Below are 19,284 nucleotides of genomic sequence, written 5' to 3'. Positions count from 1 at the left end.
ATCTCTACAGAACTTTTTCCCCATGGAAAAAGTGCAGTCTCTGACCACTGTGTTCCAGACCATGGCAGAAATCCAAATAGATTGCTAGGCAAACCCTCAGCATCCTGAGACGCATGGTGTCCACCTTCCTGATGGTCTCTAAATCTGAGCTACATGAGGAAATTACAGTGGTTCCCTCAAAACGTGGGACCAACAGCTCGACCCTATGAACATTGCCATACTAGTGCTGCCGTATGCAGAGACCCCTGAAATTAGTGGTCAGTGCATATTCAAAAAAATTAATGTATGCCCTTCAGGCCAGCCTTACCCAGTAATCTGATCTCTGGTACCATCTGAAGGGTACACATCTTGGACCTCAAGGTTTAAGGTATATAGACGTGTCAGGAGAGTACCGCACACATGAGATGCTGGAAGATGTCCTTCTGTTCACGTGCTGCATTGCTCTTAACCTGAGTGATCTCCTGCCTGAAGGCAACCTGATGTCTGCCAGTATGCAAAAGTGTTATACTACTGTAGGGTATGTGGAACTTTGCATCTAGGTTGCTGTTGGACGTAGGCCATGAAAGCATCATACACATGTACCATCCTCAGAACTTTTCTGACGCCAGTCAGAACGCCATTCCGACCATCGGTCTGATCATTTCAATTTGCAACTTCAGCCTTTTGCCAGATAAGTACCCACATTAGGGAATATTTTCTCTTACTACTGTTTTGGTTATGTCATCCAAGAAGGTAAAGTGCCAGCCAGTGTGGAAGATAAATTCCATATAAGGACAGCCATTTTCAATGTGTCTATTTAGACACTAACTGCAACCACAAGTCCTGTAGCATTTTGACAGTCCATCGTTTCAAAGTTCCTTAGAGGCAGGCTTTCCTCTCTTGCTATATATTTACAGGGGGTCTACCTTCTTTTAACGAAATTGCATTTCAACGAATGTTACCTGGCCCCACTTCTCCAAAGCTGCATTCCGTTGAAAGCAGACTGCCACAATCCTTTCCCTGTGAAAGGAACCACTTGGCCACCATGATGAACTTTGCCCCCTCTTCAGTGTAGTGCGATCTCTGAGTTGGTATATTTAATTGGGGGGCATGAAGCCCCCCACTTTGGGTTTACTTGTGGTCCGTTTAGGTTTATTCCCATGGTAGCCAAGTGGTTCTTTTCACAGGAAGAGGATTTTGGCAGTCTGTGCTTTCGGTGGAATGCAACTTCGGAGAAGTGGGTTTGGGTAACGTTTGTTGGAATGTAATTTCTGTAAAAGGAGGTAGACCCATTTAGAGAACCAATGGCTTAAATTGTTAGCTAAGCGTGTGCAAGGTACCTCTGGGCCCGCCGAGCTGGTGAAGTACAAGGCCAAGAAACCTCATACTGCGGCTTCTGCTGCACCTCCACCGTCAGATGTTTCTCCAGAGATGCTTGTTAACCTGGAGGTTCGTCTGACTTGAGGCAAGGATTCAAAGGCCGAGCCCATTTCTCAGGCTGCCTTGTCTTCAGCCTTGAGCACATCTGTGGAGGTCGAACAGATGTCCAATCAGGATGTCATGGGGGCATCTAGTGTCAAGAGTACAGAGGTTCCTGGGGGTTACCTCGCACTCAAGCAAGAGAAGTCAAAAACATTTTGAATATAGGCCTTTGTCCGGTCCTCCTCCGTTGCACAGGATCATTTCTCCTGCAAAGAAAAAACAAGGGAGTAAGCATTTGTCCGCCACCAGAGAGGTCCATACAGATTGGCAGGCCTTTTCTCAAAGCTTGTTCCAGGACTTTATGGCACTCAATCCACCTTCCTCTCAGGTTGCTCTTACAACTGCTCCCCAGTCTTTTCAAAAAAGGATTAGGGATAATGACTTCTGATGAATTCTCCTCTGTTGCAGAGAAATCTCTGGATTACTCTACACAAATCCCTTCTCCCCAAGAATACGTTTCCCCTGAAGAGTCTGTTGGTGTTGACTTATGGAAGAGCGATGTTTTGGTTAAACTTTCCTGAAAATGTGAGAGCACTTTAAATGGGATGTTTCCCAAATTTCTTATGTCCAGAAAAGATGCAACTTCTACAAGTTGATGTCCCTGGCCCTTCTGTAGTTCCACCTGTGCATCCTGAATTTCTGGATGCATTTCACAATGCTTCACATACCCCGGTCTCTCAGGTCCCAGGCTCCCAAGAAGCCAGACCGCTTCTACAAGGTCCTTGAGGATTGTAAATTCATCTGTAGGTGCCCTGCTGCAGACCCAGCAGTCATTTCTGTAGCCGCAGATAAATCTTCTAGGAACTTCCCTCCTCAGTCTTTTCCCATTACACAGAGAAGTAGAATCCTTGAAAGACTGAGTAAAAAGGCCTATATATCAGCCACCTTGGCTTTCAGGGCCATCTGGTATCAGACGCATATGACTAAGTACTCAGAGCTTTTGTTTCAGACATTTGGTGACATTGCAGATCTTCCAGATTCAGAAGGAAAAGCCTTGGCCCCATCTATCTTGGTACCTTCCTCCTAAGTGGCAAAACATTCCATTAAATGCAGCTGTGATGCTGCAGAGGCTTGTGCCAGGGTAGCTGCTACTGGTCTAGTTTTTGGAAGAATTTCCTGGCTGAGGTTGTAGCCCCTTCAGGATGACTTCAAATAAAAATTAATGGATGCACCACTAGACAATTCAGCATTATTTGGTAAGGTAAAGCAGCCTGTCTATTTAAGCCCCTACAGGAAAAAACAAGGAACTAAAGAAGTTGAAACACATCCTGGTTTCTCCTTTGCCCAGGTTTCACAGGGATTTCCCTTCTAAGCCTTTTTTCATCCATAGCCACACTCTCCTCTTCTGGAAGACTTTCTGGAAGAGTGTTGAGACAACCGAAGCCTAGGAGGTCTTGGCCATCGTCACAACAAAAGCAGTCCTTTCCTGACAAAGTAGGGAGTCTGCGACTACCTTGCAAATGTCTCCCTTTCCATTCTTTCCCTTCACCTGTCAAACATTCACATGGTCTGGGAGACCTTCACCCAAAACACCTGGGTTCTTTCCATTATCAAAAAAGATACTTCATGGTTTGGCACTCCATTCTTTACAGGCCTCCTGCAGGGCAGCAGTTACAGGTTCTGTAATTAGAAGGCATACTTGGTTAAAGGAACAAAATCTGCCTGATCATGTTAGTTAAATTATTAGATGCACCTTTGCAGCATGATACTTTGGTGTTAAGGCAGAAGAGGTGTTAAAGAAAATGGAGAACAAAGCTAAATCTATGCAAACGGTCAAAGATTTCTTACAAGTACAGCCGCCTAAGTTTAGTAGACACTGGCCAACTAAGAATTGGTCCTTTCCTGTGTCAGACAGACCTCAAAGGGGCAGACCCAGATGCCCTAGAGGCAGATTCCAGGCGCAGGGTTCAAACAGGTCAAAGCATTGGGGTGCTTCTACCTCCAAAAGTGGAGAAGACAAATCACAACCTTACAGGATACAGTCCCAATGACTTCCCCCTGCCGGCACCAAGCACTTAGTTTTCTGGCAGCACCCTTAGGGGGAAAATTAGCACTTTTTCCTCAAAATCGGCATATTATAACCCAGGATAAGTGGGTACTAAATATTGTGTCACATGGCTACAAGTTCCATTTCCATACCCTGTCAAAGACAAAATGCTGGCCAGATCTGCCAAAAAATCAATGGGCAGAGGCACAAAAACAAGTCTCATCCCTCATGGACATGAGAGCCATTCAACAAGTGCCAGAGCAAGAGCGGGGACAAGGATTTTACTCTACTGTTCTTGGTACCCAGAAAGGACAAGGCCTGGAGACCAATATTGGACCTATCGATTCTGAACACATTCCTAGATATACCAAAATTCAAAATGTTGACTTAGCAGCGGCTTCTGCCCATGCTGGGCAAGAACGCTTGGTTTGTCACTTTAGACCTAAAAGAGGCACACCTGCATGTCCCAGTCAGACAAATATGCAGAAGATGCCTCAGATTCAAGGCTGGCTCAACGCACTACCAATTCTCTGCACTGCCCTTTGGCTTATCTGCTGCACCCAGGGTCTTTACAAAGTGCCTGGCACCAATAATTGCGTTCTGCAGACTAAGAGGAATACAAATATAGCCTTACTTGGACGACTGTCTCATTCAAGCAGAGAACAAGGACATCCTTCTACAGCATCTGGCATTTTTGAAAAAACTTCTAACATGCCTAGGGTACACAGTCAACGAAAAGAAATCAAAACTAGTACCTTCTCAAGAGATAATATTCCTGGGTGCAAGCTTAAATACAACTGCCCAGATGGCTTATCTCATGCCAGACAAAGGCAACTGACTACCTATTTGAAAATGTTAGCAACAAAGGCCTAGTTATCTGCAAGAAAAACTCTGCAGGCTTTGGGCTACATGGCATCCTGCAATCCTACTCATTCCATATGCAAGACTGCATATGAGGAAACTTCAGTGATACCTAAAAAGTGTTTGGACTCAACATTGCCACAGCCTGGAAACTATAATTACTCTCATTCCCTGCCTGCAACAGGAGTTTCGATGGTGGGCAAAGGCTTGTCACCAAAACAAGGGGCAGCCTTTCATATTACCCCCAGCCAGGCAGACACTAACAACTGATGCATCAGATTATGCCTGTGGGGCCCACATGGCAGGAAGATGCATTCAGGGAACATGGACCTCAAACCAAATGCATCTACATTGTCAAAAAGAGATGCTAGCTGTTCAAAATACCCTGACAGCTTTCAAGGACATGCTTCGTCCAGGACAATTACTGATAGACAACACCACAGTCATGTGGTATATAAGCAGGGGGGGCACACATTCTTACCCCCTTTGCAGACTAGCCATGACTTTGTGGGACACTGCATTGACTTACTAAGTACATATGTAGGCACAATTCCTGCCAGGAAGGAAAAATACTCTGGCAGACCAACTAAGCAGAAACCTCATGGATCCCCACGAGGGGCAGCTGGATCCACAAGTCTTCAGCATGATAACAAGGAAATGGGGATGCCCGGACATAGATTTGTTTGCTTCCCCTCACTACTAACTAAAGAGATTCTGCACAAGGATTTATCACAGACAAGCATGGAAAGTGGACGCCCTATCCTTCAGCTGGAAAAACTTATCAGTATATGCCTTTCCCCCTCTGCCTTTCCTCCCAAAGGTACTCCTAAAGGTCAGACAAGAGAAGCCAAAGATGATACTGATTGCACCAGACTGGCCCTGCCAGCACTGGTACCCAATATTATGGAGCTTGTCTCAATGCCCAGCAATAACCTTACCTGACCGCATCTACTGTCCCAGCAAAACAATCGGATCCTGCACAGCCAACTCAGGACTTTAAACCTGGCAGCATGGCGGATAATGTAGCCATACAAAACGCACCTCTCAGCAAAGCTGTGATGGATGTCATTTTGGAAGCCAGAAGGCCTAGTACTAGAAAATCTTATGCTGGAAAATGGAAGAGATTCTCTGCTTGGAACCAGACACAAGGAACAGATTCAGCTGTACCAAATATTCCTCAGATTTTACAATACTTAACTGAGATGCTGGACAAAGGCCCATCTTTCTCATCTATTAAAATTCATGCCTCTGCCATTTCGGCTCATTACAATACAGAGCCACCAATCTTTTCTCATCCCTTATTAAAACAGTACCTCAGAGGAGCCAAAAATTTAAGGCCTCCAAGGAAATCACCAATGCCCGCATGGGACCTCAACTATGTCTTGGAAAAACTCACCCTGCCTCCTTTTGAGCCAGCTGCTACGGCTGATACAGTTTTTATCTTGGAAAACAGCTTTGCTCCTAGCAATAACTTCTGCAAGACGAGTTTCAGAGCTACAGGCACTCATGGCTGTGGAACCTTTTATCATTTTTTTTGTCCAGACAGGGTCTCACTGAGGACAAACCCAACATTTATGCCTAAAGTGGTGTCCAGTGTGGCTTTTATCCAAACCATTCGTCTGCCAACATGTTATCCAAATCCACAGAACAAGGGGGAAAGAATTCTGCATTCTTTGGACGTACACAGCCTAGATTCTACTTGGACAGAACCAAAGTTTTCAGAAAGACAGAGCAGTTACTTGTGGCATATGCTGCAGGATCACAAGGAAAGGCCATCTCAAAGCAGACTATTTCAAAATGGATAGGTCACTGCATTCGTTTCTGCTATTTATACTATGGCAAGCCAGTGCCTAAGGGCATTGGGCCACATTCCACCAGAGCTGCAGCCACTTCAGCCTTTCTCAGGGGAGTATCAACCAAGGACATTTTAGAGGCAGCTACTTGGAGTTTAGTGCACACCTTTACAAAGCGCTATCATCTGCCACTCTACTCTAAGCCTAGGGCAGGCTTTGCCACTGCAGTCCTGCAGGGTCTCATAGCCGCTCCTAACGCTGTTTAGTTCCAGCCACCCAACCATAGCTTTGGGAATCTACCCAAATGTAATGACTGCAACACTGAAACATGAAGAACATAGCACAGTTGTGTACACTTACCATAAATGTAGATGTTGGAGTGTATTCACTGTTGCAGTCCAGGTTACCCACCCGCCATCCCCCTTTTATTCTGATGGAACCTATGTGGTGTATTTGCTTGTGGATGAAGGTAAAGTTTATATTGCTGCATGTAATTTTATATATCCATATAAATTTTGGCTACCCTTTTAGGGGTACCTGACATATCTGTGGCAAGAAAAAACTGAAGAAAATGGCGTCTGCTTCTTCTTTTATACCCCTGACAACCTGACGTCAGGGAAGGGGCGACGACAGCCGACGCAGGACCGAAGACTTTGGAATTCAGGCCGACTGAGGGCAACCTGCCAGCAGGATTACCCAAATGTAATGATTGCAACAGTGAATACACTCTAACATCTACATTTATGGTAAGTGTACACAACTGTGTTTTGCCTCTCTTCCCAAAGCTGCTTTTCAGCAGCAAGTCTCCATTCAAAAGTAAAGTTACCTCGAGGGAAAGGTTTCTATTCAAGAATAGTCTTGGTACCCAGAAAGGATGGCCCGTGTTGACCAATCCTGGATTTTATCCCCCCTCAGACTTCTTAAAGGTTCTTACCTTCAGAATGTTGGTACTCCAAACTCTCTCCCCTTGATCCTTCCACAAGGATTTGTGGCATTTCTAGGTATGAAAGATGCTTATCTTCACATCCCCATTCACCCCATACTCAGGAAATTGTGGGTTCCTGGCATTTTCAGTTCTGTGCCTTGCCCTTTGGTCTTTCTACAGTTCCAACCAAGGGTATTCATAAAATGCCTGGCTCCAGTGATTGCACACTGCAGACTTTTGGGTACCCAGATTTTTCCATACCTGGACAACCTGCTGTTATAGGCCCCAACTTCCCACACTCTGCTCCAAAACCTGGATACCACTATTTCCCTTCTCGGAAAACTGGGATTCACCATCAGCTACAGGAAGTCGGCCTTCATCCCATCTCACAGGATCACATTTTGCTGAGTTGTTAAACCCAGACAGACATTGTGTCCCTTCCACCTCAGGAGGTGCAGGACCTTTGGTCCTTTCACTCCCTTCTCCCCCTGACTTACATCATGGCCAGGGAGTTTCTCATGGTGCTGGGTTTCATGACCTCTAGCATTCCAGTGGTTCCAGTGGCAAAACTCCATGTAAAGAAATTCCAGTGGCTCCTCAGAGCAGTGTGGACCCAGCATTCTTGCCCGTTAGAATACAAAGTCCCATTCATTCCTTGCCTAAAGAGGGAACTACTCTGGTGGATCCAACAGATGGACCTAAATCCAGGTCTGCCTCGCCATTATCTTACCCCAGTCCAAGAATTCTACACAGGTTTATCAGACATGGGCTAGGGAGTGGCCTTAGGCAAGTTCACAGTTCAGGGAATTTGGTCTCCCTCCCAAGAATCAGAGCACACCAGCGTCAGGGAAATGTGAGCATTGCTATTTGCTCTTCAAGCATTTCAACCTCTCCTTTGCCCAGGCCCTCTACAACTGTTCACAGACAACGCAGGTTGGCTCCTCTGGTATGGGAATTTCTGGTCTAGTACCACATGACTATTCAGGCAGTGTACATTCTGTCCAACCAGAATCTCTTGACAGACTCCTTAATCACATCCCTGACTCAATACCACAAATGGATGCTTCACAGGGACGTGTTCACCAGTGGGGTATTCCTCAAACAGATTTATTTGCCTCCCTCTGAACAGACAGCTTCCAAACTTTTGTGCCAGAGTCCAAAGTCCTCTGGTCTGGAAGGTAGATGCCTCTTTCTCTTGAAAGGTTGGGAGGGTGGCCTAATGGTTAAGGTGTTTGCCTTACAAACACAAGGTTCAGGGTTTGTGTCTCACAAGGCATAATTAGCTAGGCTTAAAATGGCTCACAAGGGCAGTTAGCTTAGTAATAACCTATGAACCTATGTTTCTGTATGCATTCCCTCCCCTTTCTCTAGTACCAAAGGTCCTGTTCAAGATTTGACAAGACTAACCAAAAATCTTGCTGATGACCCTCTCTTGGCCTAGACAGCACTGGTTCCCCCTCCATTTTTGCCAAGGGCCATCACCACAAGTTGCCACACAGACTGGACCTACTGACAGAAAAAAAGATTCCTAATGCACCCACACCTGGTAACACTACAGCTGACACTGTGGGTGATAGGATTATAATACCCTTCAGACACCTGTTCTCAGAGGACATGTTCAGGATTTTGGAGGAAGCCAGAAAAGACAATACTAGAAAATCTTGTTTCCAAGTGGAAAAGATTTTCACTCTGGGGTGTCTAAAAACCAAGATTCACTGACAGTAGAAATCCCAGTGGTTCTGTCGTACTTGTGTGAATTGCTCTCTGCTGGCTTGGCTAACTCCTCTTGTCAAAGCACACGTCAACTTTTTCTGTTTGTCTGCCTCTCCACCCCTCTAGCATACAGATTTGAGGTGAAACAATTCCTTAAGGGCGTACTTCATATTAGGCCTTCCAAAAGTCTATTCCTGCTCCTTGGGACCTAAATTTTGTTCAAGAAAAGCTGACCTTGGCCCCTTTTCAGCACGTGCATCTTCGGCCTCCCTCAAACATTGCTTTTGTCAGACTGTTGTACTAGTGACCTTGACCTCAGCCAGAAGGGTGTTGGCGCTTCAAGCCTTATGGCGGTGCCCACCTTCTTGGTATTTCATAAGGCTAGGGTATCCTTGAGAACAAATCCCTACTTTATGCCAAAAGTGGTTAATGAGTTATCCCTCAACTAATCCATTCAGTTACGTACCTTCTCCACAAAACCACAGTGAGAAGTTACTACAGTCCTTAGATGTACACAGACAGCTTTAGTCTGGTCTAGGTAAAATCTAAGTGATCAGGAAATCAGATAAACTGTAGACTTTCATCCTGGGGCTCTGGGTTTACTTGTTTCCAAGCAGACTGTTTCTTCTTGGATTTCAAAGACTATTTTCCTTTGTTACACCCTTCATGGAACGAGACTGTCCACCTATGAAGGCCCATTCTACCAGGGCTGTCTTCCTCTAAGGCATTCAAGGGCTTAGACAACAGTGCCATCCTTGAAGCAGCCACCTGGTTTTCTGTCCATACCTTTACCAAACACCAGAAACTGGATGGTATTTTCAGATCCAGAGCCGGATTTTCTAAAGCCATTTTACATTACTTCATTGAGAGCTCCTCTGCTCCTCTGCTCCTTCCTCCTCCCTACCTCCTTTGAGCTTTGACACGCTCCCTCAGGATAAGAATACTGCAGCAAATAGAAGGGCATAACATTATTGTGTAAAATCATACCATAACCATAGATGTCCCTTCTCTTCACTGCTGCAGTAATTCTATCCCGCCCCCTCATCCACTGTTTTGCTTGGATGTACTGACCTTTTATCTCCTTAGTTTGGCATTCCTCTGGGTGCATTCAGTTCTGAGGATGGTACGTGTGTGTATCTCTTTTATGACCTACGCCTGACAGCAGCCTACGTGCAATGTCCCACATACCCTACAGTAGTATAGGACTTTTGTATACTGGCCGACGTCTGGCTGTCTTCAAGTGGGAGATCACTCCGGTTAAGAATACTGCAGCAATGAAGAGGACATCTGTGGTTATGGTAAGATTTTACACAACTGTTGGTAAGATTTTACACAACTGTCCTTTATGCAGAGGATCCTCCTTAGTATCCTATTGGTATAGCGGGAGCCTGAGAACCCTTCCTTAATGCTGAAGGTGAAGGCAGAATTTTCTTTAAACCTAACTTTCCATATTTCCGTTACTCCAAGTCACAAAATAAAGAAAAAATGCTGTGTTCTTTGGATTTTCACAGGCAACAGAGTGCTTGCACAGAGCGAAAGACAAAGGTCTGCTCATTTTTCTTTTGCTTCAGGGAAGTAGCCAATCAGTATCAAAGCAAACCATATCAAATGACTGGCTCATTTCAAGTGTTTCTACTACTCCCAACATTAAGAAATTGAAGGTTGCTGTTAAATTGCAAGTACCAGGGGCACAGCCCACTACTGTTTCCGTAAGGGAGTCTGCACTAAGGCCATCTTAGATGTCATTGTTTGTGCGCAGCTTTTCCAAACACTACATGTTGCAACCCATTCACACCATTCAGGTTACCAACCCTGATGTTCTTCGTGTTTCACTGTTGCAGTCATCACATTTGGGTCATCTTCCTGCAGGTAGCCCTCAGCCGGCCTGACTACCAGAGTCTTGGATTCCTGCGTCAGATGCTCTCTTCTTCCATGACGTCAGGTCGTCAGGGGTATAAAACATGCAGCCGACGCCATTACATCAGTCTTTCTTGGCGTGCGGTGCCCGAAGCAGAAGCAGTTCACAAGTGCCGGTCGGCAGACTCCTGAAATTTTCGTTTTCGAGTTTCAGAACCGAAGTCTTCAAAAAAAGATAAGTACCCCGTTGGGGATCTTTTTTCTTGCTCCAACCAATGTCAGAAAAAAGTTAACAATTGTCTTATCTGTGGAAAGCAAGTACCTCATAAAGATTTTCATTCGTACTGCATTCCCAGCTTAGGCCCAGACCACGATGTCCCTCGCTGTTGGTTTTTGTGCCTTGTTCAACCCCCGAACTACTCGTCGTTGGGCTATCTTTGCAGCAAATTATTTTGGTACTCTATATCCATACTCCGAAATGGCTTCGTTAAGCCATCCAACTAACGATATTCCGAAAAAACGTAAGGATAAAGACAGACCGCATAGGTCCAAAACTGCCAACGACGCTTCCGTTAAGCTAGTCGCCATTCCGCTGGTACTGAGGTGCTTTTGCAGCCCCTGATACCCGCTACTTCAGATTCACAGGCCTCTACTGGTACCCAGTCGAGCCGGTATGCTGCAAGATACTTCTTCGACTGTGGAACCTGTGGGTGTCTCTACCTTGGATGGGTCCGGAGCCGCTGTGCAGCCACCAGCTTCTGAGGGTGTATTCAGGCCTACAGACTTGCATTTTAAACGGACGCCATCTTCTTCATCCAGGCCTAAAACTCTCGCCACGCTAGAAAATAGACGTCCAAACTGCATGCTCAGGCCCATATGCCTAAAAAACAAATGCTTAGACTGGCTGAAGACCTTATTACCTTAATTAGGGGAAGCCAGCCTTCCCTCTCTGAGACCTAGAACTGATTTTCCTTCTGATTGCCAGGATTTGCCCTTATCTACCTATGAGGATTCTGATGCAGAGGATTCCATTCCCTCTGCTTCCCTTCCAGAAGATTTTTCTTTTGGTGAAACCTTGCACACTCTTGGGGAGCATTTCCTTTGGGAAAGCCAGGATTACTCTTGACTCCAAAAAGAGGCGTAGGGAATTCTTGCTCCTTCCTTAACACAGGCTTTTATCTGTCCCTCCTGTTCTGGACATTGTAGATGATGCTTTCTTGGAATCTAGCCTTTGTAGATGATGCTTTCTTGGAATCTAGCCTTTCCCCAGACACTTTACCTTCAGCTCCCAGAAAACCTGACAGGTATTACAGGGTACCTGACTCTCAAGTTCCTCTTCAAGAATCCTACTGCAGATCCAGAGACCATTTCCCAAGGACCAAAAGGCATTAAGGCTACTGCTGCCAAAAATCCTACCCCTTCTGATAGAGATTCTAGAGCCTGGATGGGAGAAAGGAAATTCACCCCAGGGATCACGTCAGTCTCCCTGCTAGACAGGGGTCCAGGAAAGTAAATAATGTGGGAAGAAATAGCCAGGGAATTGTTATGGCTAGGCTTGTATAGGTCCTAGGGCTTGATAGCCTAGTACCAACCTATGAACCTTGGACAGGTGGGGTAAGAAGGCATACTCTAAATTGCCAGTTTCATATGTTAAAGTACCAGCAGCATGTTATGGGACTGCTTAAACAGAAAATGATGATTACTGACTGTGCTGAACACACAGAATTACAGGATTTAATGACACAAGTTGGTAAACATACTTTGCAGTGTGGTTTTTTACTCTATAGAAGCATCTTGCAGGGCTGCTGTCACTGGGTCTGTACTTAGAAGGCATGCTTGGCTTAAGGAGCAAAACTTGCCAGATCATGTTAAAGCTAAATTACTGGATGCTCCCTTAAACCAAGACTGCCTGTTTGGCAACAAAGCAGAAGTCCTCAAAAGGGTGGAGGAAAAAGCTACATTTATGCAAACTGTTAGCTATACAGAATTCCCTGACAGCCTTCAAAGACCGCATTCTTCCAGGACAACTATTGGTAAAGACAGACACCACAGTTATGTGGTACATAAACAAGCAGGGGGGAACCCACTCGTACCCTCTCTGCAGACTATCCATGGCTCTGTGGAACACAGCCTTGAGCTACCAAGTGCACCTACAAGCTCAATTCCTGCCAGGCAAGCTAAATTCACTGGCAGACCTAAGCAGAAATCTCATGGACTGACTTGAATGGAAACTAGAACCAAAAATATTCAACCTCTTGAGGAACAAATGGGGGACTCCAGAGGGTAGACCTGATTGCCTCCCCTCACAACTACCAGTTGGACAAATTGTGCACAAGGACTTCTCAGTCATGCTTAGAAAGTGAATGGCCCTGTCCTTCACCTGGGAAAGCCTCTCAGTTTATGCCCCTCTCCTCGCGAAGGTTCTGCAAAAGGTCAAACAGGACAAGCCAAGGACAATACTGATTGCACCAAACTGGCCAAGCCAGCACTGGTACCCCTATTGCACAGTGTGACACTGCTGGAACCATGGCACCTGCCTCAGACCCCTTCTTTGCTGTCCCAGCAGGTGGGCCAGATTCTGCACCCTCCACTTCAAACCCTGAACCTTGTAGCCTGGCTAATTCCTTGAGCTCTCCAATAGCATCCCTCAGTAAGCAGATGCTAGATGTCATTCTGGAGGCAAGGAGGCCTAGTACTAGAAAATCCCTATGCTGAAAAGTGGAAAAGACTGTTCCTGGGGCCATACTCGGGGGATGGGCACAACGGTGCCCAGCTTACCTCATATTCTTCAGTAACAGAAATGCTCCACAAGGGCCTATCCTTCCTGTCAATTAAAATTCATGCCTCTGCCATTTCAACACATTATAATAATGAACCACCACTCTTCTCACCCCCTGCTAAAGTAATTCCTTAGAGGGGCCAAAACGTTAAGACCCCCAGGAGAGCCCTTACTCCAGCTTGGGACCTTACCTTTGTAATGGAAAAGCTCACTCTCCCTCCCTTTGAGCCAGCTGCAACCGCAGAGTTGAAATTCCTTTTTTGGAAAACAGCCTTCCTTCTAGCCATCACTTCAGCAAGAAGAATGTCTGAATTACAAGCCCTCATGGCAGTGGAGCCCTTCATTATCTTCCATGCAGACAGGGTGTCCCTCGGGGCCAATCTTCCTTTATGTCCAAGGTGGTGTCTAGTGTGGCCCTAAATCAGTCCATTCATTTACTTACTTTTTTCCTAATCCACAAAATGGAGAACAAATACTGCACGCTCTGGACGTGCACAGACAACTTAGATTTTATTTGGACATGACTTAGCTTCTCAAAATCTGAACAGCTGCTAGTTGGCTTTGCTGCAGGGGCAGAGGGGAAGGCCATTTCAAAGCAAACCATTTCTAAATGGATAGCACGTTGCATTCATTTCTGCTACAAGCACCATGGAAAACCTGCCCCACAGGGATAGGATCACGTTCTAGGAGGGCTGCAGCCACCTCTACAGCCTTTCTCAGAGGAGTCCCTACCAGGGACATCCTAGAAGCTGCTACCTGGAGCTCTGTACATACCTTCACCAAGCATTACCACATGCCTATTTTTTCTAAATTCAGAGCTGGTTTTGCCACTGCAGTCTTGCAGGGCTTAATAGCTGGCCCTAATGCTCTCTAACTTCCTCCTCCCTTCCTTAGCTTTGGTAATCAGCCCAAATGTGATGACTGCAACAGTGAAACACCAAGAACATAGTACAGTTGTGTACAATTACCATAAATGTAGATGTTAGTGTATTCACTGTTGCAGTCCTGGTTACCCTCCCTCCAGCCCCCTGACTTCTATTGACTATACCTCTATTCTTGCTTACTATGCTTAAAGCATTCTAGTGTATTGCTTTTGTTGGAGGTGTAACATTGTATATAATTGCTTCCCATTATGGGGGCACCTGACATCTCGGGCAAGAAAAACTGAAGTAATGGTGTCGGCTGAGTGCTTTATACCCCTGACTACCTGACGTCATGGAAGATGAGACAGCAACCGATGCAGGACCCAAAACTTTGATAATCAGGCCGATTGAGGGCTACCTGCAAGCAGGTAACCCCAAATGTAATGACTGCAATAGCTGAATACACTCTTCTACATTTATGGTAAGTGTTACACAACTGTACTTTCTCTCACGTGTGTGAATTGCTCCATGTTGGGGTGGCATACTCTTCAATTAAAGCCCACCTTTCAGCTATTTCTGCTTGTCTGCCTTTGACTTCTGCTTTGGCCTCTAGGTCTGAAGTCAAACAATTTCTTAAAGGTGTCCTTCATATTGGTCCTCCCAAGAAGCCTATTCCAAATTCCTGGGACCTTCATTTTGTTCTTGAAAAACTGATTCAGGCTTCTTTTGAGCCAGCAGCATTGTCTTCCTTAAAGCATTGTACATGGGTGACTGTTGCTCTTTTGGCCCTCACTTCAGCTAGAAGGGTGTCTGAGCTTCAAGCCATTATGGCTGTCCTTCCTTTTAGTTTTACATAGGAACAGGGTGTCTGTTCATGCTAATCCTTCCTTTATGCCCATGGTGGTTAATGAATTTTCTCTCAAACTATTAATTTGCTGCCTTTTTCTTTTCCCCGCAGTCTGCCAGTGAGAAGGTTCTTGACACCTTGGTTTGCATAGAGATGAGTCAAAGGCCATTCGCAAGTCTGAGCAAATTTTTTCTCCTCTTCCTAGATCTCTAGGTTTGGCTGTTTCTAAGCAAACCTTTTCTTCCTAAGGCCATTTTTTGTTGCTCTCTTCATGGAAAAAGCCTTTCTGCTTTTGTAAAGACTCATTCTACCAGGGCTGTCTCTTCCTCTGGTTCTTTTTTTAAAGGATTGGATACCAGTTCCATCCTTGAGGCTGCTGCTTGGACTTCTGTCCATACCTTTACTAGACATTACAAGTTGGATGTGGTTTCCAGGGCTAGAGCTGGATTTCCCAGGGATTTCCTGCATGGGTTTCTTGAGAGCTCTGTGCAGGTCTTTCTCCTCCCAAGTTTACTCTTGAATTGTTGTATCCTCCCTTTAGTAAAGAATACCGTAACAGTGGTATGGAAGGACATAGTACACTTTTGTGAAGTCTTACCCTAATAGTAGATGCCCTTCCTTTCACTGTAGCAGTATTTGCTCCCTCCCTCCTCTACGTTTTCTTTACACCTTTCTTTCTTTTTGGATGCCCGTGTTCTTCCTTTCTCCTTGGCCTGTTCCTCTTGGAGATATTCTGTTCAGAGGTATGTCCGTATGTCCCCTTTTTTCCCTACGACATGAACAGGGAGCATACATGTGACGCATGATGTCCTTAAAAAACCTAAGGCTTTGGTATACTGGCTGGACATCAGACAACTCTTGGCAGAGGATACCTTTAGAGAAGAATACTGCAACAGTGAAGGGAAGGACATCTACTGTTATAAGATTTTACACAACTGTGCTCTGTGGTACCCAAGTGTATTATGTTGTACCCATATTAACTATTTTTATCCAGACATATTTTAGTTAATTGTCACATTTTTTGTATGTGTCTTTATGGCCTGGGTTGTGACCGAAATGGATCCTTGGACCAGCTCGCTTATCTGGTTAAAAATAAGTTTGTTTGGTGGATAGTATTTCAGTTTTGCTAGGCTGCAGTAAAAAGGAAAGTACAGTGCTTTGGGTCCCTTTAGTATAGGTGCTGCAGTTCCCAAAACTGCCCTTTTGTGGACTGGTAGGCAGCTCTTCAGAAGTCAAGAGTTGACTGTTTGTTTATGTAATTTGGTGTCACTAGTTAAAAAAAAATTCACAGGCAAAGAGGTTGTATTCCACTGTTTAAAAAAAAAAATCCAGTGGCATAAAAAGTTTTGAATGCTTAATTTAGTTCTATTTCTTTTTATTCCAACGTTAACCACCACCAGTGTTTTTAGGTGATTCTGTTCCCAGTGCATATGTTTCTGTTTGGCATGTTTAACCTTTCATAGTTGCATGCAGTCATAAAACATTTTACACTGTTTGGCAAGTTACTGCTCTTTGTGAAGTGAGTTATAATTGGTGTTAAGTTTGATGTCACATGCAGCATTGACTAATTTGAATTTATCGTTCAGTATAGCCTTTTGAGGTGTGGTAACATCTAATTTTTTACTAAGAAAGAAATACCATAAGTTCTGGATGTCTGCCATTTTTAATGTGCATGTTTTTGACATGTAGAGAATTGTGGCCAGTAAACAAGAGAAGAGAAACCAGGAGCGTTTGCGGAGAAGGGAAGAGCGAGATCGGGAGGAGAGGCTGAGAGGGTAAGAATTTTTTTTTTTTAACTGTTTCCTTGAAACCTGGCATTAAAACAAATTCTTGAACTACACGTTACTGTAAGTATACTCTGGATAGGAAACTGGGATTAATCAAGTTATTGAAATCATGGACCTTGGAAGTCTGCAGTTAGGACATTTGTTGCAGCAGAATATAGCTGGTGGGAAATACCCACTTGCAGGCATGATTATGGCTAATGTGGTTAGGAATTACTTTTCCACAGCAACCTTAGAACTTACAAAAATGATTGCTGAAAACATTCATTACCTGTGGTTTTCAAGTGTCTTGTCAGACTGTAGTGTATATTTTGTTCTGTACTTTTTTGCATTACAAAATTGTCTTCTGTCATACGTTTGAGAAACTTTTTCATTATGATTTAACTCATTACAGGTGAGTGCATCTCCAGACATCTCTAGTTACCTCCTACTGTACCTCTAGGCATCAGATATTGCTTGTTCATATTTGCTTTAATCAAACCGTGCTTCAAATAAGGTATCAGAACATTTTATCTTGAAGCATACATGATAGCAAACATAATTGTATTGATATTTGACCTCTGCCAATGAGTATTTGTTAGAAATGTAAAGTGATAACCTCATTTTTTTTAAAGGCTCACACCACACCCACTGGAAGTTAAGGCTACCTCCTCATAAGAGCTGTCCTGGAGGGAATGAGTTAAAGAAAATGGCTGTCAGCCACCCATTATGTAATGGATGCAAGTAGTGCAGTGAAACACTAGAGAGGGACAGTTTTGATCTGCTTCTCCCTAGTTTGTATATGGCATGCTTTATATTGTCTGCCTAGTTGCCATCCCACCATTGTTTCTGTTAATAGCTTTAATTACATTTAGCAAGGCAAGGAGGTGGGTGTTCCTGCTTTGTAATATTGATAATTCATGCGTATGCATTGAAGTACTTGAAAATTATTAGAGAAAAGATTTCCATTGATGTATTAAACATGAATCTCTGCAGTTTCTCACATAAAATCCTGTTAAAAAGGTGACCTTATCTGAAGATTTGGCAACAAGCTTTCGTCATTGGAATTAAATTTATTGGAGCCCTGGAAAAAGGGAATTTTATACAAGAGGGAATTATTGCTTTGGTATATTGGCAGGCAAGAAGGGCATTGACTGTGCCTCAAATATTTGTGCATCTAAGGAAAGATTTTTCTGTTTCCCAGGCATGCGTCATTAGATACCGTATACGGATGTGCATTCCAAGTACTTATTTTGTTTGAGAGTCCAACCTTACGCATACTTCCAAATTTGTATGCTTCACTAGAAACAGTTACAGAAGGCTGGTGCAGAAAAATGTGAAGGCCATTATTGTAGTCTTTGGAAGCAAAACAGCTATCCAGTAGTGCAGGAAAGTATTTGCCTCCCAAGAACTTGAGAAGCCTGAAAAAAAATAAGACTTGACCAAGGCTCAGAAGACTGCTTCACATGTATGGTAGGCTCGAAGATGCTGTAAATGGAGAGGCACATTTGCTTCCTCTGGGCCTGGCACCTGTTTTGCCTGCCGGTCTCGGCTTGACAGCTTTGGAGGCTGCCATGTTTGTGACTTCCAGCCCCATACCGCATTCCAGGTACATTGGAGGCAAAGCTCCCTTCACCAGAGGGACCGACTCGGACATCTGTAGAGAAGTGTCAGCTTTTGAAAAGGATTTGGCTCTCCTTTCACGGTAGTACCCCTTCTAGGGAAAGATATTACAGACTGGTTGCTGTTCCAGAAAGGCATACATGGTCGAATTGATGGCACTACACTTCCCTGGAAACTCATGCTTGTAAAATGCATGTACCAGGCATGTCTTTGGCCTTACAGATCTTGGGCTGGAGTGATTGTGCATGTAGTTCCACTTTTCCAGCAGGATTTTAACAGAGTGGCATAACTGTCAACAGGTCTGAACCCAGCTTTCCTCTTCAAATACTCATTTAAAAAAAAAAAAAGTTGAGAGAGAGATCAATCTTCTCATCTAAGAGACTGTCCTGTTTAGAGGAAAGACTTAGTTTAGCATAGGTTGTGTAATATAGAATGGTCTTCAAGGTGCCTTTACAGGAGTCTAATGTTGGAACCAGTTGATTTTCTTGATTTTGGCAGGGGTTGGAAGTTTACCCTAGATGCCAGTACCCTCCCAAATAACAGGGGTCAGTTGGATGCTTAGTTGGTTGGGGGTGAAAAATATCGGCACATCTTATCGAATTGTACATAAATTAATAAATGCCCAACCTTTGCTTTCAGGGCTGTATATTGCCAGAGAGACTGTGAAAAACCAAGGGTGGACCTGAAAGCAGTTGTAATTAGACAAGCCCATTCTGCTAACAGCTAGGAAAGCATGTTGCAAAAGGAAGACCTTGGTTGAGGGGTGCTGTCCCTGTCTGAGGATGTGAATGTGCAAGACCTTAATGCCCCTT

The 19,284-nt window shown here is 44.4% G+C and overlaps 1 protein-coding gene across 1 annotated transcript in view; it reads left to right on the top strand.

Annotated features, from left to right (window-relative positions):
- The window catches only part of LOC122803149 (putative RNA-binding protein Luc7-like 1), a 1,029,881-nt gene that overhangs the window by 822,361 nt on the left and 188,236 nt on the right, over nt 1-19,284 (top strand). Inside the window, exon 5 of the mRNA XM_044072769.1 lies at nt 16,776-16,861. Coding sequence (XP_043928704.1) covers nt 16,776-16,861 — 86 coding nt within the window. The remainder of the gene's footprint in view (nt 1-16,775; nt 16,862-19,284) is intronic.

This window comes from Protopterus annectens, chromosome 5.part1 (assembly GCF_019279795.1).
Source record: "Protopterus annectens isolate FY-2018-M chromosome 5.part1, PAN1.0, whole genome shotgun sequence".
NCBI lineage: Eukaryota > Metazoa > Chordata > Ceratodontiformes > Protopteridae > Protopterus > Protopterus annectens.
Note: the sequence above shows the minus strand (reverse complement) of the source record. Positions and strands in the feature narration are given on the sequence as shown.